Genomic DNA, 26,547 nt, shown 5'->3' with positions numbered 1-26,547 from the left:
AATGTCAGCAGCATAGTCCAACTTGAGGATGGAGCAAATGCCCACCTTTCTTAGATGGCGATAGAGTAAATGTAGAAGAGAATGGGAGGCAGAAAAGATCATTGAGAGATGTATAGCTAAGAGAGGTGCTGTGCCATCCCATTTCACTTTGATTCATGGTGACTATAATTCTGAGTTATACATCTTACACAGACTGGGCCTGAGTGTGGTAGTTACATTGTACTTGGCTATACATACAGCCAACATTAGCTGTATGGTTTTGAACAGACTGCCATGAAGGTGGTGGACTTCAGCACTGAAGAAATCAGAGACATCTTCAAACTTCTTTCTGGCACACTTCATTTGGGAAATGTTGAATTCATGACAGCTGGCGGGGCCCAGATTACGACAAAAGCAGGTAAGTGGGACCCTAGCAACTTGGTAGACCATGCAAAGCCCCATAAGGCTCCCAAAAAAGCTCACTCCATTGTCCTATTTCCCTCTGGTTATGCAGTGCCTTTGCCAGCAGATTGACTGCAGTGAGCTCTGCAAAAGCAGTGCCACAGGATACACGGCTCCAGGGCACCAGTGTGATTTAGTTGGGCTGTGGCCCTCTGACCCATTGGTGCTCCCGGCTACTCTCAGATGAGTCCACGGCCCCACAATTTCTCTTTTGCATTGAAAGAGATGGAAGAAATAGGATCACGAGGAATTGGAGATAAAAGTAGTCTGTTGGAGACTTCCCCCCATCTTCATTTGAAGCATTTGCTAGTGTGCGCTCTGTTACCGTTATGCAATCTGAGCTCGTCTGGTAGAGTGAATCCCTAAACAGACAGAAGAAATAAATATGTATTACAAGTCCTTCAAGTCTTAAGTTAATTGCCTCTCTTCTTAACATCCAAGTTTAGCAATCCCATGCTCAGACTGTACTATTGTGCCTTTAGGAAAACATATCTTCTCATGCAATAAATATTTTGCTAGTGCTGAGCTTTACATGGGACTTTGCTCTTCCTGTTGTCAGCAGAAAGTCTGACTTACAGGAGTATCTGACTGTGGCCCAAAATGGGTGCTGACTCTGCCTCAGACTGAGTATATGAGCTTACAGCTTTGGGTATGCCCAATAGAATTAAGTAAAGGGGAGTGTGTTTTGTGCTGGAGTTTAGTCACTTGCCTCGTAGGAGTCCCTGGGATTTCCTCACTGAGCTGCAAAATATGAATCCCCCACGAGTGATGGGGATCCATGCAAGAGAAAAAAGGGTGTCTTCCTTTGTTATTAGTGCTGAATGTTGCCAGTGACCTCCTGGGCCTAGATGCATTTCAACTTTCTGAAGTACTGACGCAGAGGTCCATGATTCTGCGTGGGGAAGAGATCAGCTCCCCTCTCACTGTGGAGCAGGTAAGTGTCCTAGTGTATGCTACTGCTTCTGCCACTTCTGCATTTCCAGGCCCTCTGTCTCCCTCTTGTATCACCCATTCCAGTTTAGGGCTTCCTGTTTCCTCAGGTATTTTGCCCTTATTGGCAGTTCAGGTCCCAATGTTGACTCTGCTTTTTAGGTTTTACAGGGGAGTTCACTTGCAAATGTCAATGCACTTTGTCAATGGTTTTAAGTCACCTTCACTCACCAGCAACTGGTCATACTTGTGTCGTGCAGAAGGTGCATCAGATGCTTTGTGGTAATTGCACGTATGCCTGCTTTTACCTTGCCGAACTCCCAGGTTACACTGCATTTACTGGAAGGTAAAAGCTTGCACACAGTTACCACGAAACATCCGGCAGGTGTTAGGTTGTTACCCCACAGTAGCTTCTTTCCATATCCACACAACCACAAAGGAGGACTGAAAAAAATGATATGTAGCTCTTGCGATGTTGCTGATCACTTGAGGGCACTCTTGGTGTTTTAGGTCCATGCACAGATAACTGTAGAAAATCTTCTGTCATTAATAAAATGCAAAACACTGGAAAGCATGGAGTAATATTACTAGGATGGAAGATACATCATGTTATAGCAAAATGAACATCTGTAATGGAAATCTTGTGCTGGCACAGACTGCAGAGGGTTATCAATCCAACGCCTATATTGGCAGAAAAACCAGAGTTACTAGACTCTCTCTGACGGATGTCTGTCTAACTTTCCTTCAGATTTCCCATGGAAGGAATTTCACAGCATCTTTAAGTATCCTGCTTTAGCTGCAGTGGAGTCTGGAGTTGAAAAGATTTTCCTCATATTTAGATTACCTTTGACATCCCAGCTGTCTACCTTACAAGCTTTGGCTTCTGTGAAGTTTTTCATGTGGTGTTCTCTTTTCTAAGCTAAACAATCCAGTTCCTTCAGTGCTTCCTTGTAAGTAATTTTCTAAATCTCTTTGTCTTCTGTCTCTGTTTTCCCACATCTTTCAAGAAGCGGAGTGCCCCCAGCTGAGCACCGTACTCAAGCTGAAGTCTCAGCAGTGCTCATTATGGCAGAGTAGTTGCTTCTTTTCTTGCTGTGAACACACCTGCTAATATGTTAGAAGCTAAGTTTTGCCTTTAAGAAATGGCCTCTTTTTTTGCATAGTCTTTGACCTTTCTTTGCAGTGAAATTGTGTGAAAATTATTTTTCAGCCTGTAGCCTGTGGTAGATATCCTCAGTATCCAGTACCACAGTTTCTCTTCTCAGCTCTCTGTCCTAAATAAGCCACATCTTTCTCTAGCAGTACATAAAGTTGGATAACAAATAATACCAGAGACAATTCAGGCAGTCCAGAACAACAGTATGCAGTTGTAGGATTTACAAGAATCTCCCTGAATAGAGCTTTCCCTGATAATATATCTGTTGCTGACATTTGTGTGTGTTGGACCCCACACTTACTGCTTGCAGCCCAGTGAAGTACTAAGACCACAAGAAAATTGTGATAGCAAGTGGATGTCTTCACTAGATAAGCCTGTTGCACTAAACACTGGGCCTGTAAAGGCTATTTCTGCTGAAGCCCTCATGTGCTGCACCCACCTATTCCCACTTGTGGGAATGCGTTGATAGAGTTGCCAGGGATTTCTCATTATGTAATGGGCTCACTACCCATCTGAGCTTTGACATTTCAATGGGCTGAATGGATGAACTGGCCTAAAGGCAGGCAAAGCTGGGAGGATGAAAGGAGCCTTTGAGGATCTCATTTGAGCCATATTGTAGGGAAAGTGCTTTGCTTACAGCTGGATGGGGAGGTCCTGTTCCTGGAAAATGAGTTCAACTTAACTGTGTAGCCAGAGATACTACAGAGGCATGGCCTTGAGGGCATTCTCAGTCCCAACTAATAAGACAGATCATCTGATGGAGAGAAGAAATTCCCAGGAAATATGTGTGTGCCCATGCTTTGAAATGTTCTCCTCTGTGGAGAAGGGAGGTTGCTCTATGCCGACCTTGAGCTGCTGAAGAGGAGATAGTACCCAGGAGGAGAAAGGAGGAGAAAAACAGTGAGGCTGGGTAAAAAGGCGGATCTGCTAGGCTGGGCCTCAGAAGCCTTGCTGAGAGGCTGGAAGGATTCAGAGGCAGTTGGCCTGTGTCATTAGCAAAGCAGAACATAAGAGTTCATGTTATTTAGGGTTGCAAAACTAAGGGGATGAAGGTGCATTTAGAAGATCAGTCATTGCTGTCTGGCCTACTGAAGGAATTGCCCTCGTGTCACAGGCGAGACAGAGGAAACAACCTGTAATCTAGTTACTGTGGTTTATTTATTAAATGACAATATTAAAACTTTTACCCTACTTCATTATTTCATGTACTTGCTCGCTCACACCCCTCAGCATTACGTTCTCTAGATGTCAACTTCCTTCCCCAGTTGGGAGTGTGCTGCTTGTCCAGGAGGGTCAGGCACAAACTTGTATGGGTTCATATTGTGTAGTTGCAGTTACCAGGCTCAGGAACTACCAGCCAAGGTTCTTGGGCATGCCCTGATGTTTATCTCTGTGTCTCCAATCTCCAGGATCTTTCCCCACTTCTGACATCTTTCTTCCAGTCACAGTCTTTGCCATCTTCTCTCCTGGCCCCTTTTTCTACTCTCTGAGATCATGTCTTGTTGTGAACCCTTATTTTTGGCCTCGTCTTCTTTCTAGAACCCTAAACTCTAGTTTCCGATTCTAAATAGTGTATATGCAGAAGGACAGCATGTGATCAGCCTCCTAATTTGTGGTTCTGTCTCATGTCTCTTTAGTAATTGGAGGATTTGAGGTGTGCTGCTTTTGTTTGTCCAAGTGTTATCAAAATTTGCGACCAGCCCATTCCTTTTACAGCTATCAGGTAGCAGGCTTTCGCTTGAGATACCAAAAGTTTGATTTTGGATGTTCATCCACATGCTTACATACACCCAATTATCTACTGCCTGTTAGTCATCACAATTTAAGTTATTTTTTCCGCCTATGACACTTGGTTATGATCACTGCATGGCATGTGGAGTCAACTCTAGAAAAGTATTTCAATCCATGATCTTCTGGGGCATGTGTCCTGGCTGTTGGCTAGCCTAACTGGATTCCAGTAGGATAATGCTGTTTGCAGGGAAGTTTTGGAAAGGGGATTTTTGAGGGCAACTTGGTGTCAGAATACTTCATTAAATCCTGCCCTACCAGTTTTTTGAAAACTGAGCAGACACCCATTTGACAGCTTTACTAGGAGTACTGAACCAAGAGACCTTGCCTGTCACTGCAAATGTTGGCTCAGGTGATGTAAATGACTGCTGTGGGCTTAGTTGTGAGGTATTTTGCCACCTTCCCTGCCCCCCAGCACTTGTTCCAAAAGATGTCCCTGACTTTGCTACTTCTGTCAGCCTCTGAAGTTCTGTTACCCAAAGGTTATACATGGCTTATCTGTGTGTGGCCTGGCTATTTGAAAACTTGATACATATAAATACTGCACCACTCACAGCCCGTACAGAGGCTGAGACACCTGAAGAGGAGTGGAGGAACCTGAAGTCCCACAGAGATTCATGTGCCCCTTATGCCTTCTGTTCTCTTTGTGACTCATTTTTATTCTCTGTATTTACAGGCAGCTGACTCCAGAGACTCCCTCTCTATGGCGCTCTATTCCCAGTGTTTCTCATGGCTCATTAACAAGATTAATACGAAGATCAAAGGCAAGGAAAACTTTAAGTCTGTGGGCATCCTGGATATCTTTGGCTTCGAGAATTTTCAGGTCAGGATTTGTCTTTTGTGGAGTGGGTTAGTTTTGGAGGTGTCAGTGCGTATAGGAGGGAATTTTGGTGGGTTTGTATCCCCCAGTCTGGTGTCTCTCCACTGTCACTTTCCCCTGGAAGTAGCAAGATATATTTAGCTGCCCATTTCTGCCACCTGTATTCATAAAAGCTGATGTTCAAAGTCCAGTTTGCGACACAGACCCTAAACAGATGTACTGTGATAGATAATATTGAATTTTTGACTTGTATGCAGATTAAATATCCAAATCCCGTGTGTACATTATTTGTTTGCATCTATTTTGCACTGTGTGGAGAATCCCGTGTGTAATGCTTCTGACTGCAACTGATGAGGGTTGTATGTTGAACAGTCATAGAGTGACTGCTCAGATATTTCACAGAAGAGAAAGCCCAGTGACCTAACACTTAGGGAATTATATTTCTTTCTTCCAAGAAGAGAAACATGATTGTCTTTAGCATCCTTTACTATGATTTAGGTTTACTGAATTAACCTTGCATGGGCTACAAAAGCAGTTCTTCTAGTGGACCTCCCCATACTGTCCTCCTCATGTTCATCTTGACCACTGTGTTCTCTGGCTTTATTTTAGGCCTGGCACCTTCCACCTTGCTGCTATAGATTATTTTAGAGCTCAGGGTAAAGAATGTTAAGTTTTATAATCATTGTTTCTTCTTGCAGGTGAATCGTTTTGAGCAGTTTAACATTAACTATGCAAATGAGAAACTCCAGGAATATTTCAACAAGCACATCTTCTCCTTGGAGCAGCTGGAGTACAACAGGTGACAAACAGAGGGAGGGGAGGCCCTATTGCTTTCCTGGGTAGTAGAAGGGAGAACATAATTTCTCCTCTGTGCTCTTCAGTCCCTACTGCTGAGGCAGGAGAAACAACTGGGCCTTAGCACAACCCTGACTGTGGATGTGTCTTGATAAGCACTGTCCATGTGCTTTGCCAGCATAAGTCACTTGCCTCCAGGCAAAAGCAGTCTCCCTTGTAGTATTTATAAAGTCCAGATTTCCTTCTGTCTCTCAGCTGAATAGAAAGTTCTTAGGCTTTAACCCATTAGAGTACGTGGTCACTGGGCTTATTACTGACTTTGGTAATGATTTACCTGGGGTACTGGTAGTGTTACGCAGATGGAATCTTGGTGTGCAAAAAGTAAAGTCCCTGAAGATAGACAGTTAGATATCTGACAGCTCTTTCTGTCCTAAAGATTCCTGTACTGCGAAAAGGGCTCTTTTCCTCAGCAAGGAGACTTAAATGAGAGATTTCCTGATCTTGGGACCTTCTGCACAGCTGTTCCTCTTCTGTGAGCTTCATATTGAATTGTATTTAGTGAAGTACCTGGGATGTTCTAGAGTATTTCTGCTTCTAGAGAAGGCTGCTAGACAAATACTTTAGTTGTTGCTCTGAAACAGAAGCCTTTATGTTTGTGAATGAAGCAATTGAATAGGGTCAGTGAGGGCAAATGAGAGCAGCCTTGTAAAGGGAGACAGTTGAATAGGCAATTCATTAAATTCTAAAGATTACAAAACTGCAAGGCTATTTATGCACTCACTTCTCAGGCCTGTTCCACCATTGCAGGAAGCCTGTGTTAAGAATGGTATCATCATGACAAATTATTTTTTCCTGATGATTGCATAGAAATTTAAGTTCTGTGGCTGAACTTTGAAAGAATGAGAGGATTTTATTATTGTCTACGCATCAAATTATTCTAGGGTGACGTGCCTAAAGCTCGTCTTTCACTGTGTAAGCTCTGCTTCCTCAGGTTTAGTAAGTAGCTCTGTGTATCTCATCTTGATGCTCTGAACCTGGAAGTATGAAGCCTAGGCTGAAGGGTTTTTAGGCAACTTCTCCACTATCTTCAAAATGTTAGCCTCCACCTGAAAGGTGTCTGTATCAGAATGTCAGTAAGTAGCTTCACACATAGCCTGTAGTCTTCCTGGGATTCCTGAGTAAGAGCTATTCCCAGGTTTCTCTGAATTCTGAAAACAGAAACATCCTTTATTTTGGGAGTGTAAGAAGGTGATAAGAGAGGACAAACACATTTAGCAGATTTACAGAATTTCATGGGTGATTTCCAAAGCATAATTATTGCACTACTCTACCTATATCAGCCCCTGTTCTGAAAGATGCAGGGCCACCCTGTAGGCACCCTGCATGTCAGACTAAAGCTTACCTGTGTCATCCTCTTCAAAACTCTCCCTGAAAACTCTCCTGTCTCTTCTTTTGGTGGACCTGTGAATTGTGGTTCAGTCTTCCGGCAGATGTGCTTTGGGCCTGCTTTCCATATTGGTGGGTCAGCAGTTGACTCTCGAAGCTGTGTAGCAAACTGTCCATCATCGTCACTGCTTGGGCTGATGCTCATCAGTCCTGAAAGAGCAACTACAGTTTTAAAATTCGTGTGAAATTTGCCAAAGTGACTACAAGATAAGCATCAGTTTAAATCTCCAGTATGGATAAGAAAGGCTGTCTCCTATTTCCATCTCCTTGTGTTAGCAGTGCATCGTGTCCCCTATTCTTTTTCCTCAGCCATGGCAAAGCCTAATTACTGCAAATTGTCTTCAGTCCTGGGACAGCTGCCATGCTCAGCTACTTCTGCTCTTCTCCTACACCCCAGAGCATTGGATCTTTCATTTCATATCTTTGTTCTCTTTGTTCTTGACTGTCAGGGAAGGGATAAACTGGGAAGCCATTGACTGGATGGATAATGCAGAGTGCCTGGACCTTATTGAGAAGGTAAGCAGTTATCTGTGACAGTTTCCAGGGATCACCATGGGCACTGCTGATTGTCTTGAAACCTTTCCTGGGGCTTCCTGATTTTAAAAACAGGTAGTTGCTTAGATCACATTCCCATAGTGACCTGGCAAAAGTATGGGCTCTTAGACCTGTAGTCCCAGCTCAAGAAAGCAGATCTTTGCTTATTGTTGAGAGTAAACTTAGGAAGGGTGTCATAGTTTTAGACAGGGATTAGTGTTTAAGTAAAACCTTAATGTGATTTTTTTATACATAATCTCCACTTACGTTCTGCTTGCTGAATGCATTGACTGGCCAGAATTCTGCTTTCAGCTTGAGCTTTGCTGGGTATAACTCAAGAGTTATTGCTCAATGGTCTGTTCAGATCTCCAGTTCTTGTCTTGGTGCTCTGTAGTTAGAGCTTTTGCTGACTGTAAAAGCCTGTCTCTTGTTTGGCTGTAGAAACTAGGTCTACTGGCTTTGGTGAATGAAGAGAGTCGATTCCCCAAAGGCACAGACAACACCCTTCTGGAAAAACTTCACAGCCAGCATATGGTAAGTAAGAAAATAACCTGGCAGGCAAATGATCAGTATGTTAGCCCCATCAGCATTGCAAAACCTAAAGTGAAGGTTTTGTTGATGTAAAATATATGCTTTGTGCAGGAAATTTAAAATGCCTTGTACCCAAACCTGCAAGTGTTTAATAAAGCTGCACTGAACAAAAGTAATATGTGAGACAACCTGAGAATGGTCTCTTGTGCACATAGAGAAAAGGGAGTGTGCATTCCACAGGCTGTGGGTAGAAGAGGTTTGAATTTGTGGGATGGGATGGAGGTCAGGTTCTGCTGGTCTGCGATGAGACACAAGGCAACACCCCAGGCACAGGATGTGGCTGCACAGTGTGTATGGGTTTCTCCTGCCAGCTGACTCACAGCAGTCTGCTCCAGAGCGTGTCAAATCTGTCTCCTGGGGCTGGGGATAGCTTTTGCCTCATGACTTTTAATGAAAGCTCTCTTATTGTTCCTAATTAATTAAATTCTTTCATCCTCTTTCTTGTGTTCTGGACACAGGAGTGGAATGGCTTTTTCATGCAGGTCAGAAAGTTATCCTGGGGACACAGAAACCCCAGTGAGATCACTGTAGCAATCCCTTACCATGTCTCTGGTACAGCCAACACTTTGTTCTAAATAATAAATAGACTGAAAACAAAACAAATTAAAGCCTGTAGCATGGACTTATGGAATAATTTACTACTTTAGTAAGAACATTTTCAGCAAATATGTTTCCTAGTCTTCTAATTGAGACTTAATCCAAGCCTGAATACATAAAAATTTGTATCCTTTATCTGAAGTTTTTTAATTGACCTAGATGCAGATATTCTCATTTTTCATATTTGTATTCTAACTTTGCTGGTAATACTCATGACTACAAATTGGAAACAATAGCAATGACTTTTGGTTGGCTACTTACACAGAGCTTTGTGGAAATGTTTCCTTTCTTCAGGCTTAAATCAAGGCCTTCAATTTAGTCCGCTGTGGCTTTGCCTTGTATTATAGGTCAAGGAATGTGAGAATGCCCGCTGTATCTTTTTTTTTTTTAATTGTTGTTGGTATTTGTTAACTTTTAATATAAAACTAATTAATATTTTTAATGCCTCACTTGTTTTGAATTTTCTTTCTGAACTGTCCCAATTTCTTCAGTTTGTCTCCAAATGGAGACATTTCAAAGCTCCTCTTTCTTTCTGCTGTTTGTCTCTGAATTTGTCTACATATTTTTTTCTCTATTCTTTTCTGAGATAAATAATCAGACCAGAATGCAGTTCCCTTGGTAAGAAGGTACCTGTGGTTTATTGTACAGCAGCATGAGACTGCCAGTATTATTTTGCATTCCTTTATGCCCCACAACATTTTGGTTGCTATTTTTGGTAATTTCTGTGCATTGAGTAGCCTTTTCATTAAGCTGTTCATAGTGTCACCTCTGTCTGCTTTGAGGGGATAGCAGTTAACGTGGAACCCTAGGAAGCTTATGAGATGTGAAGTGCAGGGAGGAACGATTTAGTAGGTAGTGCTCTAGGGTTTTCATTTGTTGAAGGTGAAAGTGTTTTTTGTACCAGTTAAAGTCTCTATTGCTGGCTGGAAGAGCACTGGAAGGCATCCAGCCAGCATTGCTGGGAAGCCTGAAGAGAACAAGCCCTCTTCTCTGTATTTTCTGTGGATTGCTGTAGTCTTAAGAAGGAAAAGCATAAGGCTGGGATTTCAGAGAATATGACCTCTGATACAACCGAAGAGAAGAGCAATAGGGGAGATAGGAGAAGGAACCAGAAGTGTTGTAAGCATGAATGAAATAAAAGGGCTTGGTAGAGAGGGATAGGAGAGGAGCGTGCCAATCCACATGAGAGAGCCAGGAGCAGTCATGCTTGGAATGGAAGATAGGGAATTTTGTGACTGGAAAAAGATGACTGAATGGAGGAAAGGGAAGAGCAGTGAAATGGGGTCAATATGAAAAGAAAGCAATGAAAAAGAATTTTCAGTAGCACTAGCAAATTATCAGTGTCAGAAGCCATCCACCTAATACTGCCAAAAAACCTTGAAGATGAAAGAGCTCAATTATAAACAGCATTGTGCAACATGTTACTTAAAATTTTCTTAGTACTTTTGCCTGAGAAGATGGGGAATTTTTTAATTTTTAGGAAGTATTGTAGGAAATTATCGGCCTATAGTTCTTATTTCACTATTGAGTAAATTCAAAGAATGCAAATGGTCAGCTACCTCAATGAAGAGAGGCCTGCAAGACACTGTCTCATATGAGCATTGAGGTGGCAGTTTTCTGCTGATTCATGGGGCAAGACTGAACTGAGAGGGGCCTCATGAGACTGGTTGGGTGGTAAAATGAAAATGAGAAGCAGTGTAGGTAAATGCAAAATGGTGTACCTGAAGGAAAACAGTCCCAATTTCCCCTTTGAAAATGGCAGGCCCTGAACTGACTGCTGCTCTTCAGGAGCGAGACCCAGACAGAGGCTGGGATAGATAGTTCCATGGAAATATCAGCACAGTTCTCAGTAGTAATAAAAAAAAACCCAGATGAAATAGTAGAAACTCCTGGAAAACAGAATAAAAGAAGAAAACGGTGTTATGGCATTGTGTAATCTATAGATCACCTGCACTTTGAATCATGTACACCACTGGGCCACTCTGCTCAAAAAGGGGTTATATCAGAATTGGTAAACAACTGGTCTGGGGCAGCTTCAGTGTTATGGAAAACTATGTTGAAAGGACCCTGCAGTTTGGAGAGAAGATGACTTGGGGGTGTGTGTGATGGGTTTAAAAGTCACACATGGCCTGTAGAAGACAAATGTCACTAATGGAAGCCGGGCTTAAATAGTTCTCTATGGGGTTGGTTAAGAGCTCCTGTGAAAGGACCCTTGGATGCAAGAAGTTTTCATGGGTTCAGGTGTGGAATAAGCAAGCAAGCAAGAGAAATCCACTTGGGGTTACTAGTTAGGCAGGCCTTATAGAAATAAGTAGATTTGGAGGGAATATTAGGATGAAAGTATGATTTACTTGCTTTATTCTTACTCTACAGTACATAGCCACTGCTACAGGCAGAATACTCAGCTGGATAGATTGTTGGTCTCGAGCAGCATGGCTGTTCTTACATAGTTAAAACGGCTTTCACAGAACAAAGAAAGGAGGAGGAAAATGAGAGAGTAGAACATCTAATAAGAGAAAGGAAAAATGAATATTCAATAAAGGGGAAGAGAGGTGCAAAGAAAGATAAAATATAGAAGACAGGACATTGGTATAGTATTTCCTTTGATGAAGAAAAGGTGTGTAGGTGTTCTGCAAAGCTGCCATCTTCCTTGCATCCTGATCCTGTGTCCTGCACCACATGGTTTGTGTGGAGCCCAGTCTCCTCAGGTGTCAGACACACAAGAATTAACATTTCATCCATGGCATGCCTGCCCAACCTTGATTCTGCAAGCCCTTGTTCACATGAGCAATGCCTTGAAGGGCTGGATTTTTCCATCTTATTTAAGTAACATATTTGTAATGTAGCAGCAGAGAGCTGCAGCAGATGTGGTCGGGCTCTGCAAGAGCTAAGGTCCTTGCCCATCCCAGCCTTGTCATAGTCATGGCAGAGTTCCTGATTGAGCCTGTTTATTCTTACACCAGCATTAGAAGACTACTTCTTTTTCTTTCATTTCAGAGCAACCCCTACTATGTGAAGCCTCGAGTAACAGACCATCAGTTTGGCATAAGACATTATGCAGGGGAGGTAGGTGTTCATGATTTGTTTGTGAGATGCTTGGTGTGTCTTGGATTTAAGGTCCTTGATTTTAGGTTCCAAAAATCAAGAATATCTCTGAACTGTGTGTTGCCACACCGTTAGTGCCCCATACCAGAGCACTTTTGAAATTTTGGGCTTAAAATAGTATGTACTCTATTCTCCAGCCTGGATGTTTGCTTCAGTTTCTCAAGTAACTTTTGGTTTGGGGGTTAAACTCCTCTGTACTTCTGTTATTTGTGTTGTCTTTACATGCACATTTACAAACAAACAAAACCCAAAGTAAAAATCACAAGGAAAATTTGACTATTGAAGAGGAGGAGAAAAGGCTAAATACCTATCCAAAAAAAGGAAAAGGTTTCCAAGCCTTTAAGGTTAAATGTTGCTCTTTGTTGTGAAGAGCTATGAAACGGATGGAGGTGTGTCAAGGGAGGACACCTGCACATTAAAGAAGGGCTAACCCCCTCCTAGAATAATACCTGCTGAGCCCTTGTGGTTGGGAAGTCAGGGCACTGGGTGGCATTCTCCATTCACTTTGCTCCCCTGAAGTGAATGGTGTACCTCACCCTTTGCAGAGGATTTCTCCACACACCCTCCCTGCCAGGCAAATCTTTGCAGCTGTTTCACTTGGCTCTTATTTTTGAGGGGGTTTTGTGTTTTTTAGTTGATGGCTAAAAGCCACTCTCTGGATGGTAACTGTAAAACTCTAGAGTTCTTTGACCCCAGAAGTTCAGATCTTGGCATATGCCTGCAGTGTTACTGTGTAGCTCTGCTGGAGGTCTTGTACATTGGCATGTAAATGTAGAGGTGCTTAATGATTTGTACAGCACTGTTCTAGTGGCTCTGTCTGTGTTGCAGGTGCTGTATGATGTGAGAGGCTTTCTGGAGAAGAACAGAGACACTTTTCGTGATGACATTTTAAACATGCTGAAAGATAGCAGGTATGCTTGTGAGGAGGCCACATCTGTTGGGCTGGCTAAGCCACATTCATGTAATAACTAGACCAAGGAAAGCATTTGCTTTTGCCAGAGCATCAGGCATCATTCTTAATCATTCTTCCCTTTGTGCTAGAGTGTTCTGACAAACGAAAGGAGAGTTGGAGAAGTCAAACGAGGCACAGATTTAATCAGGACTTGTGTTGTCCCAGTTTTAAAAAGAGTTATAACAGCATGACAGAAATCTCTTGGCAATGTTAGTCTTCCCTTCCCCTTTGCCTTCCCTTCTCTCCCCTTCCTCTACCCCTTTCCTTCCCTACCTACACTGAGGGTAGCTCTAGAACTCCTCTGGCTACAGAGAGCTGTGGTTCCAACTTCATGAGCATGTTGTGGGTGCTAGTCGTCAGAGCTAGTTCAGGAGGGCATGACAGCACCAGTCTAGCTGGCATACCTTCAAGATAGTTTTGCCTGGGGGCATATAGCTCAAGGGAGGTGTCCTAGCCAGTGCAGAATGGAGATTTTCCTTTGTGTAATGTCCTGCTTGAGAGCATGAGATGGGGTTTCTGGCTCTGCAGCAGAGTGTGGCATACAGGGCAGCCTGCGGGTTCTGGGCAGCCACATGGAAAGTATTAATTTCCTCAGTGAAGTGCCCAGCTGAACTGCCTCCTGCAGCCACTCTGGCACAGCAGGAATAAAAATGAGGTGTTTCACACTGGGACCAGACACTTGCTGAGAATGAGAGCCATCTTCTCACATGTGTTAGAGGTCTTGCATCTTCTTTAATTCTTCTCTTTTCCCTTAGGCTGGACTTCATTTATGACCTTTTTGAAAGAGTCTGCAGTCGTTGCAATGAAGAGACACTGAAGATGGGCACCCAGAGGCGCAGACCGACTGTCAGTTCCCAGTTCAGGGTATGATGTTTTCCAACAGAGCAGCAGGCTTTTGGGGAGGAGCAGATGGTTAAGCAAGGCCTGCAGCCAAGAGGAGTCATTCATCCTGGTTTTATGTCCAGCACTGAAAATGTGCAGGAATGTTGCAGTGCTAAAAAAAGACAGTGCCACTGCCCCAAGGATTTCTGTCTGGTGTAAAATGTGAGATGCTAAGACTGAGCAGGGTGGCAGAGGGAATATACTTTGCTAAGTATATGAAATTCTTGAGGTTCTTTGATCTTTCATATTGGTTTGGTGTTTCAGCTAAGTGTATGTGTCCTTTTAGGCCACATCTTTTACAAGTATTGTGACAATTCCAATAAAACCTTATTGGGAGGACCTTGCAGGTATGAATCTTACCTCTTTAGATTGTCTGCAAACCTTCTGTTCATTTCACTATTTTATCTTCCTGCATTTAAAGTTTGAGAGACATGTAAAATTAACTCACGTGAGCTATACAGCTCCAGGTAAACAGTGTTAGGAACAAACTAACTGTGTGAGTATGTTTTGGAAAGGAGGGAATCTCCTGTGTTGTTGAAATTTTGGAAGGCAGAGTCAAAGGACATTAGAATGTGAGGGCTGCATGAAGACCCTGTTGCTTTAAATGTAGCCCCTCTGCCTTCTGTAGTCAGTGATCCTTTGGGTTTTGTCTTGTTGCTGTTTAGGATTCTCTCCATTCCTTGATGGCCACACTTAGTACTTCCAACCCATTCTTCATTCGCTGCATCAAACCAAATACAGAAAAGGTAAGTCTGTCTCCCAGCAAAATATATTCATGAGACAGAGGCCTTCATGAGCAGTCACTTCTTGCACAAATGCCTGGCAGGTGCCTCAAACTGAGGATAAGAGCAGTTCCTCCTCACCTTCCCTTTTTCATTCTAGTTATTTTACAGCTGAGGAAAAACAAGCCCTCCTCCTGGTAATCAGATGGAAAGGCTGCATGCTGAGTATGAGATTATAAAGCCATTCCCACCTCTTTCAGTGCTTATGAAACCTGGAAGATGAACCAGGCTTGTGCAGAGCCCAGAGCTGTGGTAGAAGAAGCAATCACTCCTCTTTGAGGTGCCTGTAGAGAAATTTGTTCTGGAATGCAAGACTTGTGCAGTAGGAAATGTCTCCTGCAGATCCCTGGCTCTGAGGCAGAGGAGGTGGACGCTTCATTAGCAAGTCACAGTCCTTAGAGACAGGCTGACTCTTGCTTGTATTGTGAACTGTGGCGGGAGGATATGCTGCTAACTAGATTGGGTGGGGATCTCTGAACTGATCCTTTTTTGTGTGTGTTTTGAAACCGTGTGTGATACAGCAGAGGACAGCCTGCTTGGGGGATTTGTGCCAGAAAAGAATTCTGTAGTTTTTCTCCACTTTGACTGGAGAGAGACTGCAAAGAGAACTGAGTCAGGGTTCTGCATTCTGTATGTGTTAATGCATTATATCTTTGCTTTCCTACCATGATCTGTGAGTGCAGTCTCCAAACTGTTGTTTTTTTTTCCAGGATCTGCCCAGCTCCCTTTCTTCCCTTATTCTGCACTGTGCAGTGTTGTGAGATTGCTTTCCCCTTGACCCAAACTTCCTCCTTTTCACCTGGCCTGCCCAAATATGCAGGGTTGACTTTCTACAGAGAAACAGATATACAGCCTGTGACTGTGCTCAGAGAAACAGTCAGCAAAGACATTAATACCAAGATCAATATTTACTCTGTATCTCTTATTTGTTTTTGATTCTGGATCATTATGCAGGCGCCAAATCTCTTTAATCCAGATGTGGTTCTAAATCAGCTCCGGTACTCAGGGATGCTGGAGACAGTGAAAGTTCGAAGAGCAGGTTTCCCTGTACGGCGCCTTTTCCAGGACTTTCTCAGCAGGTAATTGCTGTCATTGTCTCATATGCTGTAACAGCTCCAAGGTATATAATTCCATATGATTGTTCCATCTTTAAAGGCTGCTTCTGATATGGATCATTTCTGGGATTTTCTTCTAACCATGGCTTTATTGCCCATAGCATAGACTGATCTGGAAGCCCTTCTGGAGTCTTACCTTTAGGGTAAAAGTCAGAATGGAAAAATAGCCAGATGGTCTTTTTTTTTTTTTTTAGCTTCGCCACAGATTTGCTAGTGTGATGCTGTGAAACCCAGCTGGTCATAATATGTAAAAAAGAAAATACCATGCTTAAAACCTTTAGGTGGCTGGAGAAAATTTTAATGGACAGTATAGTTGATGATTAATATTGGAAAGAGTGATTACTTCTTTTAATTAGCCGCATCAAAAGGATTTCTTGAAATTTAAGGCTAGAAGAAACCACTGAACATTGCTTCCTTTGTGTCTTGGAGCATTAAATGCCACCCCTATACTGAACAAAATAACTTGTGTCTGATGAAAGCACATGTTTCAGAAAGACAGTTGTTCTTTACTAAAAAATTCTGTTGAGTTAGTATTTTTTTACTGGGATTGCAACAATAATTGCCAGTGTGGTAGGAACAGATAAAGGCTGGGGGATGGAAATTTCCAAACTGGAAGGCAAACACGAAGAAGGGAGGTCCCAAGGGAAGAAGGACTAATGGGAGAAGAATAATTAGAGTTAAAAGACCGAGGAGAGAGAGAAGGGAAGGGGGCTGTTACTGTCATATGTAATCTTATGAGACTCTGTTTCATTCTTAGGTACAAGATGCTTGTGAAGGGAACAAGTCTCTCAGACAACAGCAAAGCTGTATGTGCAGGTTTTCTTCAGACCTATGACAGCAGCAAGAAAGAATGGCAGTTGGGTAAAACCAAGGTACTTCATCAATGTGGGGCAGGGAATGGCTTTGTTCCAGCTGCAAGGGGAGGCAATTGCATCTGGTGAGATTCAAGGCAGTAGAAAAGACAATGCAGTCATGATCCTTTAAATACACTGGCCTATGTCATTGACGTGTAGCATCTCAAATATTTCCCATATTATGTACCTAGAGACGTAGAAGGCTTTTTGATTTTGTCTAAATTCCTTCTCATTGACTACACCAGATTGATTTTGTTGTGTCTGATCCAATTTAAGGATTCAAGGAGAACAAGCATGGGTCTCATTTTATGCAACTGTAATGTGTGCCATTAATTCTTGCCTCTTGTGCCAGGTATTTCACTCTGCTTGGCTAACCAAAATTCTTGCCTGAGGCAGTGAGCTGCTGCTTGGTATATATCTAAACTGTGAATAGCTAGATCAGCAGATGTGTGACAGCTTTCTGTTGTGGAAGTTCAGATGATGGTTTGTGCAGTGAGCCCAGATGCTAGCATACATTTTCTATGAAAAGGTATCTAAATGCTTCTGCCCGCTTGCGTAATTCAAATTTTACTTGTGCTTTGGTGAAAGCTTAACACTTCTCTCTTGCCTGGAATAGTCTGGATTTTCACAGAGAAATGCATTGTGAGGTATATTGCTATAGAAATCTGGGACTGTGAAACTGTCTATAACTTTCCACATACGCCAGTAAATTCTTCAAAGAATATTCCAAGATGGATGGTGTCCAGTGCAGACAGCATTTCTCAATAGTGAGTATGCAGTCCATATCTAGAGCAGATGGTTGTCCATCAAAGCAACTTCTTGCATTTTTTTGCCCTTAAGCTTTTAAAAAAGTACTTCAGAATATTTCCAGGGTCACATTGAAACCAGAAGTGATTTCTAGTGAACATGCACATTTAATTTGTCCAGGAGATCAAATAACAATATTTGTTGCTTTGAGCAGTCATTTCTCAATGAGTGCATAGATTATAATGTTTTTTTAGAGAGCAAGATATCTTTCTCTCCTTCCTACAGGAGTGGTGGTAGTCCAGTTTGTAGTCTGAGCTATGAACTCCATGTGACAACCAAGGAAACCACTGGCCGTTGTTGTGGGAAGGAGATGTATTAACGTGAAGTTTGGTTGGTTGGTTGTTTTTTTCACATGCCTCCACTGATACTCAAGAAAGAAGGTTTTATCGCTTAGCTGTATTTCTGCTCTGTAATTAAAGTGTTCTCCATCTTTGATTTGAGCATCTGGAGTCTCCTTACTGATCCCTGCAAGCCGGGAACCGTTTCGGTCATTCCTGTCCCTAGATAACCCACATTGCTTGGGCGACTGCCAGTCTCCTAGCATTTTAGTATTAAAGCCTATGTGGAGATTGTGTGTGTTGCAGAGCTGCTTGTATCTGGAAAGCTTTAGAAAGCAGTGGTTAGAGCTGGTAAACGTGGAGTTTGAACGTTCTTCCTAGTGTGACAAGAGATGGAAGATTGCTGGGCTACAGCAAGGGCAGCAGGAGAATGCATGTGAGGACCAAGCTCACATGCACATACCTTGTGGAGTACAAGAGGTACTCCAGCTATATAGCTGGAGTCCAGGGACTACAGCAGAATGACAACAAGCAGGAAATCCAGGCTGCTCTGAGTCCTTGGCAGCAATAGGATCCCTTTTCAGTCCCCATTGTGCATCACGAAAGACCGAGTCCATCTGTTTTCATTCAATTCTTGACCTGCACAAATTATTTTGAAAAAACAATATATAGGTGGTCATCGTGGCAAGGAAAATGTGGTTTTATTTTGGCAAAACACTGGATGCACTCTAATGTATTTTTTTTTAACAATTGTGTCCTGTAATCTAAAAGATATCTGAAGAGCTGTATGTGGCATGTTGGGAAACAGTCTCTCTGTTTAGGGCACTGATTGCTGTAGGTCGGAATATTGTGGGAAGAAAGAAATTATTAAGAATGGCAGTCTTTGTATTTTTTAATTTCTTTATGCCTGAGAAGGAAAATTGACAGGAGTTGGGAAGCAGTTGAGCCATCTTGTTTGGTTGTAGAGGTTATTTTATATTGGGCATGGTTTGAATTAGAGTTGTGTGTCCTGGTAAAGGGTAACAATTCTATTTATTTAAAGAATGGGTCGCTCCAAGGCTGTCCTGGCATGTTCCACCCTTGCTGCCATGCTGAATGGCTGGCCAGCCCCTGGTTACTTCAAGGTGCTGTCATTCCAAGGTGCATTGCCTTGCTATTTCGTTTTTCAGATGAGTTGCTTGACATTCTTTCTTATGCAAAGCTATTTCATTCTTGCTATGGAGACTACTCTGCAACTCAGCTTTATGACAGTGCCTCCAGAAAGGCTGCCCCTAGGGAAGCAGATGCCAAGGTGAAGCTGTGCAGAGCAGTGGTGCTTCCTGGTAGTACCTTCCCTGCTGCCTGTATCCAGCTGTTGTGTCTTGGTTTTGGATTACAGAGTGCTTTTTCTGTATTCATGCTTTAGCTGGGGCTAGGTAACACAGGCCTAGAATACTTGGGTTCATGAAGAAAAGAGCCTTAATTTTTCCAGAGGCTTTCAGGTAAGGGTGAAGTGAAGCTACCACCTAAGGGGTAGTGTAGGTCATTGTCCTGAAAAGGAAGTCCCCTGTGTAGACTTACTGCCACTTTTGCTGCTACAGGTGCAGCTCTTGGTACTCAGGTTGTGATTCCCAGAACTAACCTCGGCTCATGGAATCAGGAGTAGCTACTAAAAAAGGTGTGACAAACCACTGGGGATGTAACCTAGGAAGAAGTATAAGGGGTGGGTGAAGACCAAGGCTTATAGAAAGGGGAATACTTCCTGCAAAATGAATGGAGGGATAATTATATCCCTAGCAATTGTTTGAAGGAGGAAGGAAAAGAGTCTGTGAATTAGTGCAGGGGATTGTGAAGCTTGGGAAAGGAAACGGAGGAGGAAGGGCAGGATGATCTTTGTGTTTTTCATTAAGAATAGAGCAGCTGCTGTGCTGGCAATTGTCAAATTAATGTTTATAAGAAGTATTAATGTATGCAAGGCAGGTTTTATCCGATATTGTTGGGAGTTGAGGGCTTGGATGCAAACAAGCAGTGTGATGATGAAAGAGGTGGTGCTAAGGTACCCTTGTCTTCACTGGAAATGTGCTGGCATGGAGCAGCAGTTTCCATGCCCCTTTCCTCAGTGCACCTGGAACTTCTGCCATACTTGCCCATACCCACAACACAGATTTCTTGCAGCTGTTTAACACAGTAATTCTTGCTATTTGAAGGCATTAATTTCCACATTTCAACCTGCTGTTTTGCAGGGCCTATTTGAAGGAGGAGGTTGCTGTACATTGTTTGGCATCCAGGTCACAGTGACCCACTTCCTGCTTTCCCAATGTTGTCCCCAAGAATCATATGATCCCACTTTTGTACACATGGGTGCCCATGCAGTGTCTGCTGATCTATACAAAACCTTAACATGTTTTCTGTCACACTGATGGTGCATGCAGGCATTATTGAGGTTGTGTGAGGAATGCTGTGGTGTTGCACTGTGGTTTAAAACTTGGCCAGTGTCTAGCATGAGTAGGTATGATAGAGGTAACTTTGTATGTTTTGTTCAATCATTCCTTCCTCAGGTGAAAGTGATCTCATGTTTTCAGAAAACAACTATGAATTATGACCAAAAAAAAGGCCACCTTCCAGTTTATTTCTACAAGGCATCAAAAATATTTCTGGACTTGAATGCCTGTTACTCTTCCTTGTCATCTACAGGAGTCTTAAAAAAACCCAAACAAACCTTCAAAATGCCAACAGCTTATAAGTAGATATCGTTATGTTATTCGAGATTAACCCCTCACTCTCAAGTGTATATAGATCCTATAATCCTACAGGATTAGGGTTGGATCTCATAGAACTCTGCATGCCCTGAAGTTTTTTTCCCCCTCCTTATTGGCCTGGCCCAGCAAGACAGTGCTTGCTATGGAAATGCTGATGGCCTGACTATTTTTGCAATTTGATGAAGATAATGGACTGAGACAGTGTTTTGGTGGTTGCATTCTTGAAATGGGTGACTGCTGCTTGCTTTTGGAATGTAATGGAAAGAGCAATCCCTGCCTCAGAGAAGTTTTTAAAAGATTGTTTAGTTGACAGAGGGAGTAGATGTACAACTTGCAGGGAAGGCTGCCAGCTTCATGGTTGGCAGTACCTTGATAATGAACCTTCTTTTAAGGCTACCCACGGTTACTTAGTCATTATGAAACAGTTCCTTTCTTAAGGCCATTTTAATGGAAACTGCTTCCCGGGAGAAATTCGAGTCCAGGAAAGCCACTGGCTATAGGTACTAACTCAGGGAGAGGTGTCAGTACACAGTGGTCATTGCAGGGGGAAAAAAGAGCCTTAGGGCATGAGGCCAAAAGCAGTGATGGAAGGGAAGGTATGCAGAGATATAAGGGGAGGTAAGTGGGGAGGAGGAGAGTTTGTACAGAGACTAGATGACTGTTCAAATCTCGGGCCTCTCACCATAACCACATGGATCCAATATATTTGTAAGGAGGTTTTACTGATTAGTGTGGTTCTGCAGATTGAGGAGTGTCAGCTCACAGCCTGTGTACACGGCAGTGCTTTACCAAGTGGGGCAGCACTTTCCTAATGTAGCCTGTTCTGCTGCTGGCCCTTGAAGTGATTTAGCCAATGCCAGGCAGCAGGTCACACGAGCTTGACCATATGGCAGCTGCTGCTGTGACTGCAGCTTGTATGGACATACCTTAGCCAGCTTATTCTAGGCTGGGTACTGCTGGGTACCCACAGCACCCTGGAGCTCCATGCAGGCTGCAGTCCATCTCAAAAAGCAATGCATTTATTTCAGGAGTTTGTGCTGAACCCTGTGCTAACCTAATGCAAGCCAGCTGCTTTAACATTGCTCAGATATGTCAGTACAATTCCTGCCTTATCTTGCTTGTATCTTAGTTCTTTTGTCTCTTAAGTAGCATCTTCATCTTTCACAAGCATTTAGCACCGCACAGAGGTTTGAAATACAGGTGATGGAAGATGCTTGAGAATTAAAATACTGGACATTGAAGTGCAACAGTAATTTTTGAAGACTTGTACTGTCAAAGCTCAGTTGGCCCCAGTGCATGCTGCACTGCTGAACCTCTTCAGCACGGAAGCATCTCCACCCCAGAGTTTCTGGAGGTTGGTGGAGGGCTCCAGCTCCGGTGGGCTGAAGGTACACACAGCTTTGCACCTCGACTGGGATTTTGGCTTTCAGACTGCCTTCCATTATTAAGCTTGATGTTAAGGTTGCTTCCTGGAGTCCAGAAATATAAAGGTTCCTCCCTTTCCTTGAAACGCGGAGGAGTTTCTTTGCAAAATATATAATCTCCCAAGTAGGTCCCAGTGCCTGCTGCAGGGCGGTACCGGATTGTGCAGGGAAAGCTGTCAGCTGAGAAAGAGTTAATCACAGGCGCAAGCACGGGCTCTACTCCTCCCTCCTCTTTCCCTCCTTCCTCTGCTCCCTCCCTCTCTCTCTCTTTTAAGTCTTGACCACAGAGTGAGGGAGGCGGGGGTTGGGCACGGAGTTTGGTTCCTGCCGCTGCAAAACTTTTCCCCGGCGCTCGGAGTGCGGGCGCCGCGGGGCAGCGCCGGGGCAGGCGCGGGGGCCGCCCGGGCACGGAGCGCTCTCCGCGCCGCTCACCCGGGGATGAAACCTCCCGGCTCTCCCGGGGACTGACTTCTTTCCTCTCTTTGTGTTTACTGAAACTCCTCCCCGTGGCGTCAGGTTTTCCTGAAGGAAGCTCTTGAGCAGAAGCTGGAGAAGGATCGGGAAGAGGAGTTGAGGAAAGCAGCTATAGTCATCCGGGCCCACGTCTTGGGCTACATGGCAAGGTCAGTGCTGGGGGCTGCCCCACCATCCCTGTGCTTGCGTGCCTGGATTGCCCTGACCCCCTGCTTTGCTCTCTAGTCCCCTAGCATCCATCCCGTCTTCCCCTCCTGTATTCTAAGGGAGAGTTGCAGGATGTGCCCTCCCTGCCAGCACTAGCTCTGCTGAAACCTTCCTGCACCTTTGGCACCTTTTTTAGTTTTGTGCACGCTTGCACCTTCTCTCAACGCTGCTCAGCAGGCTCCTCGGGGACCTCTGTACACATTGCTTGCCTCTGATGACACCTTTTCCTTGCCTTCAGGGCTCTCCTGGCTGGGCCCCACCTACTCTTTGGGTCCTCTCCTTTTCCTTGTGCCTGTCAACTCTGTTTTCTGCTCCCCCTGCAAATTGCTTCTTCCTCACTTGCAGCTCTGCCTTTGCTTACCCTCTTTCCTCGCCCTGCCTGTTTGCCTCGTGATCTCCCTCTCCTTTTAATTAACTCTTCAGAATTGGTTTTTGGCCAGCTCTGCAACAGTAATCTCCTCTTGCCGCTCCCTTTTGCACCTGACCAGAGAAGGTTTGGGAGAACAAGCTGCAGGCAAACCGCCCCTCCTCTGCCCCTCGAAGTCAGTGTAACAGCTGACTCCTTAATGGCTGTGGCATGCACACTTAATCCCAGTAAGATGCTCTTTCCTGGCTGGTCTCTGCTCCAGACACCTGTCAGTCAGGGGTGTGAGGAGGTGAAATCCCTGGCCAGCAGCGCTGTTTCAGCAGGCACTCTTCTTAGAGCTCCAGTTACACCAGGTAGCTCATTTTGCATTGGGAAATGTGTGCAAGGGTTGTACCCTGCCTTGCCAATGTGGAATATCAGCAGAATACACATTTGGTCTCTGGAGCTTTTATTCATTTATTTATTTCCCTCTAGCAAGACAAATGAGCCAGCTCTTTTGTTTGTACATGAGACTGCAAGTTTTTTGTGTCAGGGCCTCTGCTCTGTTTTACTTTGTGTCTAGCATTTGGAGAGAAGAGTAAGGATTAGCACAGGAAAATTGATTTTCTGGGAAACATCACTGCAGGCATACTGGATTACTGCTTTTCTGAGTTCCTGGTAAAGTAGCTGTTGCCCTGTAGGGCTGTGTTAGAAGACAGTGTGGCAGCAGTGTTCCTCTTGGTTAGAAATCTTGTGGTCCTTCAGCCTCCACAAATCTGAATTCCTCGTCCCACATGTTGCCCTTCTGAGTCTCGTCTTTAAGAACAAGCTGTGCTTCTGCAGCCAGAATGGAAATCCTCACAGGCATCTGGAGGTAACTGGACTTTGCAGGGGAGGAGAGCAGGGAGTGAACAAAGGTTTTCCAGTCTTTCTCTCTAGTTCTTTCTGTGAAGAGTCTCCAGTTGCACTGCACCTGTATTGAAAATAAGTCCAGCAGGCAGGAGTTCATCTGGGCAAGTGCTGAATGGTCTGTGCAGAGCTGGGCAGAAGTCAGAGTGCTGCCTTAAGCTTGATACCAGTTCTGTTCGTTTTGCAAGTATGAATGTATTTAAATTCATTTGGTCTCATGCAGAATAGATTGGCAAAGGAAGGATTTTGCTGGTTCCTCCCCCTTTGTGAACTTGTTCTGTGAGCCTGGAGAATCAGATTTTCTTTGCTCTCATTCCCTGCAGCCTGGTATCTCTGACTGGTCGCTAAAATGTAAGACAAGGAAATCAAGCCAATTGAAATGACCTCATTTTTATGTAACTAATCTGTGGAGCTCTGAGATGCAGGTAACAACTTCACCAGCCAAAATACACATAATGCAGGATCCATGTACAAATTCGACTGTGTCCCTGGATTCTGCAGGACTGTATTGATTAGGAGAAGAATACAGTAGCAAATTGCTCTATAGCCCTGTGTTGTCTAGTCCTTGGAGGCATAACTGCCAATTTCTGCTCAATTAACAGAATAATTAACTAAATTTCAAATAAAGCTTTGGAACCTTGCATGATACATGGTCAGGATGTCTCCCAACCCTCGGCATGGGCCACCGGTCGAATTTCTTTGGCCAGTGCAAGAGCGTGAGTGGAAGGCTGAGCAAGGGGAATGAAGTTCACAGCCTGTGTGCAGCAATTCCAGCTGAAGGGCATCTGCGAGCTTGGCTGTGGTCATGAGGAATGAGGGGGCACTTCAGCCTGCCAGATTAGCAGGCCTGTAGCTGGGCAGGGCTTGGCACATGTTGCACTTGAGAGAGTTTCTGGCAGATGCATTTTGTAAAAGTCAGAGCACCCTTTTTGATGCACTTATGTCTGCCTTGGCAAAGAGTGCACGTGCAGCTGTTCACACCCCATGTGCAGGACACAGGGAGGACAGAGGGAGTAGGGGTGAGGGGACTGGAGCTCAGGAGCAATTAATCTAAAACCTCCTACTTCTTATCACATCTTCCCTTTCCTCTTCTCTATGCTTCCTCCCTTTGACTTAATACTTATGGAAAAGAGTGTGACCTCTGCACACTACTACTATTAGCATCCCTCTCCTGATTTTCTTGGCTGGGCTGATGTATCTGATGTGCAGGGAGGTGGTAAGCTGTCAGCATGGGTCCCTGTTGCCATTTGAAGGGAATTTGATTGCCAGGACAGGGATTTTGAGATGTGTCTTTTCCTCAGGGTGTTGCAGAAGGTCCATGGGAAGGATATGTGAGAATACTGTGATATTTCCAGTGCGCTTTCTAGGACTGTAAGACCTCACAGGATTACTGTAGCCTGTTGGCTCAAAATCCTGTGTAGCAGCCCCATAGAATTTCCCTCTGCAAATTCTGATTTGGATTAAAGAAGGGTTTTATTTGAATAGTACCAATGATTGTTTCCCTACAGCAAGTTATTGAGGTGTCTAAATATATTAAGTTACTTCAAAAAATGCCCACTTATTTTCAGCCTTAATAGTTGTCGGCTTCAAGTTGGTTAAATGTTGTTGTATCTCCTGTTGGAAAAATAGAAATGCCACCCAGAAGTGTGGTGCTTTGCCTGGTATCAAACCTTTCCTTAGCCTTTTCTATTTCTTAAGGCTAGTGCTCTCATTCTAAAAGGCTGAATTTCTGGTTCCAGTCCTGCTTCCTCAGAAATCACTTGAGGATCTAACATTTTTCTTGGAATGGGGGTGCTAACACAGAATAAAAGGATAAAAGCAACAGTGTAGTCCCCTTCTGCGCAATATTTCCGCTTGCAAGTATAAGAATCCCATTAGTATTTTTTTCTATAGCATTGTGATGGGAGTTTGCCTTCACCCGATGATCTGGGGCCCAAAATTCCGTTTTTGACTTGCTGCTTTCCAACATAGTTGGACATAAGGTGTGTTTGGCCTTTGATTCTTCAGTACAAGACCTTATGGTTGACTCTTTTGGGTTGTTTAATGTTTGCTTGAATCTAGCTTACAAATTGATCCAGATTACTGTGTTCTAATAACTTTTGCTATTTGCTCAGTTTGTACAAACTTCTACCAGGAACTTTTTTTCAGGTAAATTCAGTTGTAACGCAGAGCCAAAACCTGACTTATTTAGAACTTTACTAGAAATAGGGAATTATGATTCTTTTGTTTTGGGGCCCTATCATGTTTTAGAGTGCTGCAAAGTTGATTTTCATATCATTTGATGATCCCTGTGAGTCCCTTCCAACTCAGGATATTCTATGATTCTTGTTTAGGCAAAATGTTGTGCAATAGAAGTATTTGTTCATGTGAACCTGTTAAAATGTTACATTCAACAATCAATATTGTAGTATAAATGTGTTTTCCCCTAGGCAATATGAAATTAATGTGACCAGTTCTATTTTTGCACCGTTTTTGCTTTTTCTGGAGTAATTTGTGTTTGCCCACTTAAAAGATGGGGCAATATGGGACTTTGTTCTCTTATAGTAAGGTCATTTGTATTTTATTATAATAAATTT

At 43.5% G+C, this 26,547-nt stretch overlaps 1 protein-coding gene across 3 annotated transcripts in view; it reads left to right on the top strand.

Annotated features, from left to right (window-relative positions):
- The window catches only part of LOC113965397 (unconventional myosin-X-like), a 91,652-nt gene that overhangs the window by 34,213 nt on the left and 30,892 nt on the right, over positions 1 to 26,547 (top strand). For 2 of the 3 annotated variants that reach the window (XM_027678773.1, XM_027678774.1), the window contains 13 exons: positions 268 to 397; positions 1,257 to 1,375; positions 4,992 to 5,138; positions 5,834 to 5,934; positions 7,826 to 7,892; positions 8,352 to 8,444; positions 12,096 to 12,164; positions 13,032 to 13,114; positions 13,911 to 14,019; positions 14,703 to 14,783; positions 15,774 to 15,898; positions 16,692 to 16,806; positions 22,552 to 22,658. In XM_027678773.1, the coding sequence (XP_027534574.1) occupies positions 268 to 397; positions 1,257 to 1,375; positions 4,992 to 5,138; positions 5,834 to 5,934; positions 7,826 to 7,892; positions 8,352 to 8,444; positions 12,096 to 12,164; positions 13,032 to 13,114; positions 13,911 to 14,019; positions 14,703 to 14,783; positions 15,774 to 15,898; positions 16,692 to 16,806; positions 22,552 to 22,658 (1,346 nt within the window). Of the gene's footprint in view, positions 1 to 267; positions 398 to 1,256; positions 1,376 to 2,198; positions 2,322 to 4,991; positions 5,139 to 5,833; positions 5,935 to 7,825; positions 7,893 to 8,351; positions 8,445 to 12,095; positions 12,165 to 13,031; positions 13,115 to 13,910; positions 14,020 to 14,702; positions 14,784 to 15,773; positions 15,899 to 16,691; positions 16,807 to 22,551; positions 22,659 to 26,547 lie in introns of those variants that run through there. The other variant, XM_027678775.1, reaches the window with a different exon arrangement.

Source organism: Neopelma chrysocephalum, unplaced genomic scaffold, assembly GCF_003984885.1.
Source record: "Neopelma chrysocephalum unplaced genomic scaffold, ASM398488v2 Primary Assembly neopelma1_44, whole genome shotgun sequence".
Lineage (NCBI taxonomy): Eukaryota > Metazoa > Chordata > Aves > Passeriformes > Pipridae > Neopelma > Neopelma chrysocephalum.
Note: the sequence above shows the minus strand (reverse complement) of the source record. Positions and strands in the feature narration are given on the sequence as shown.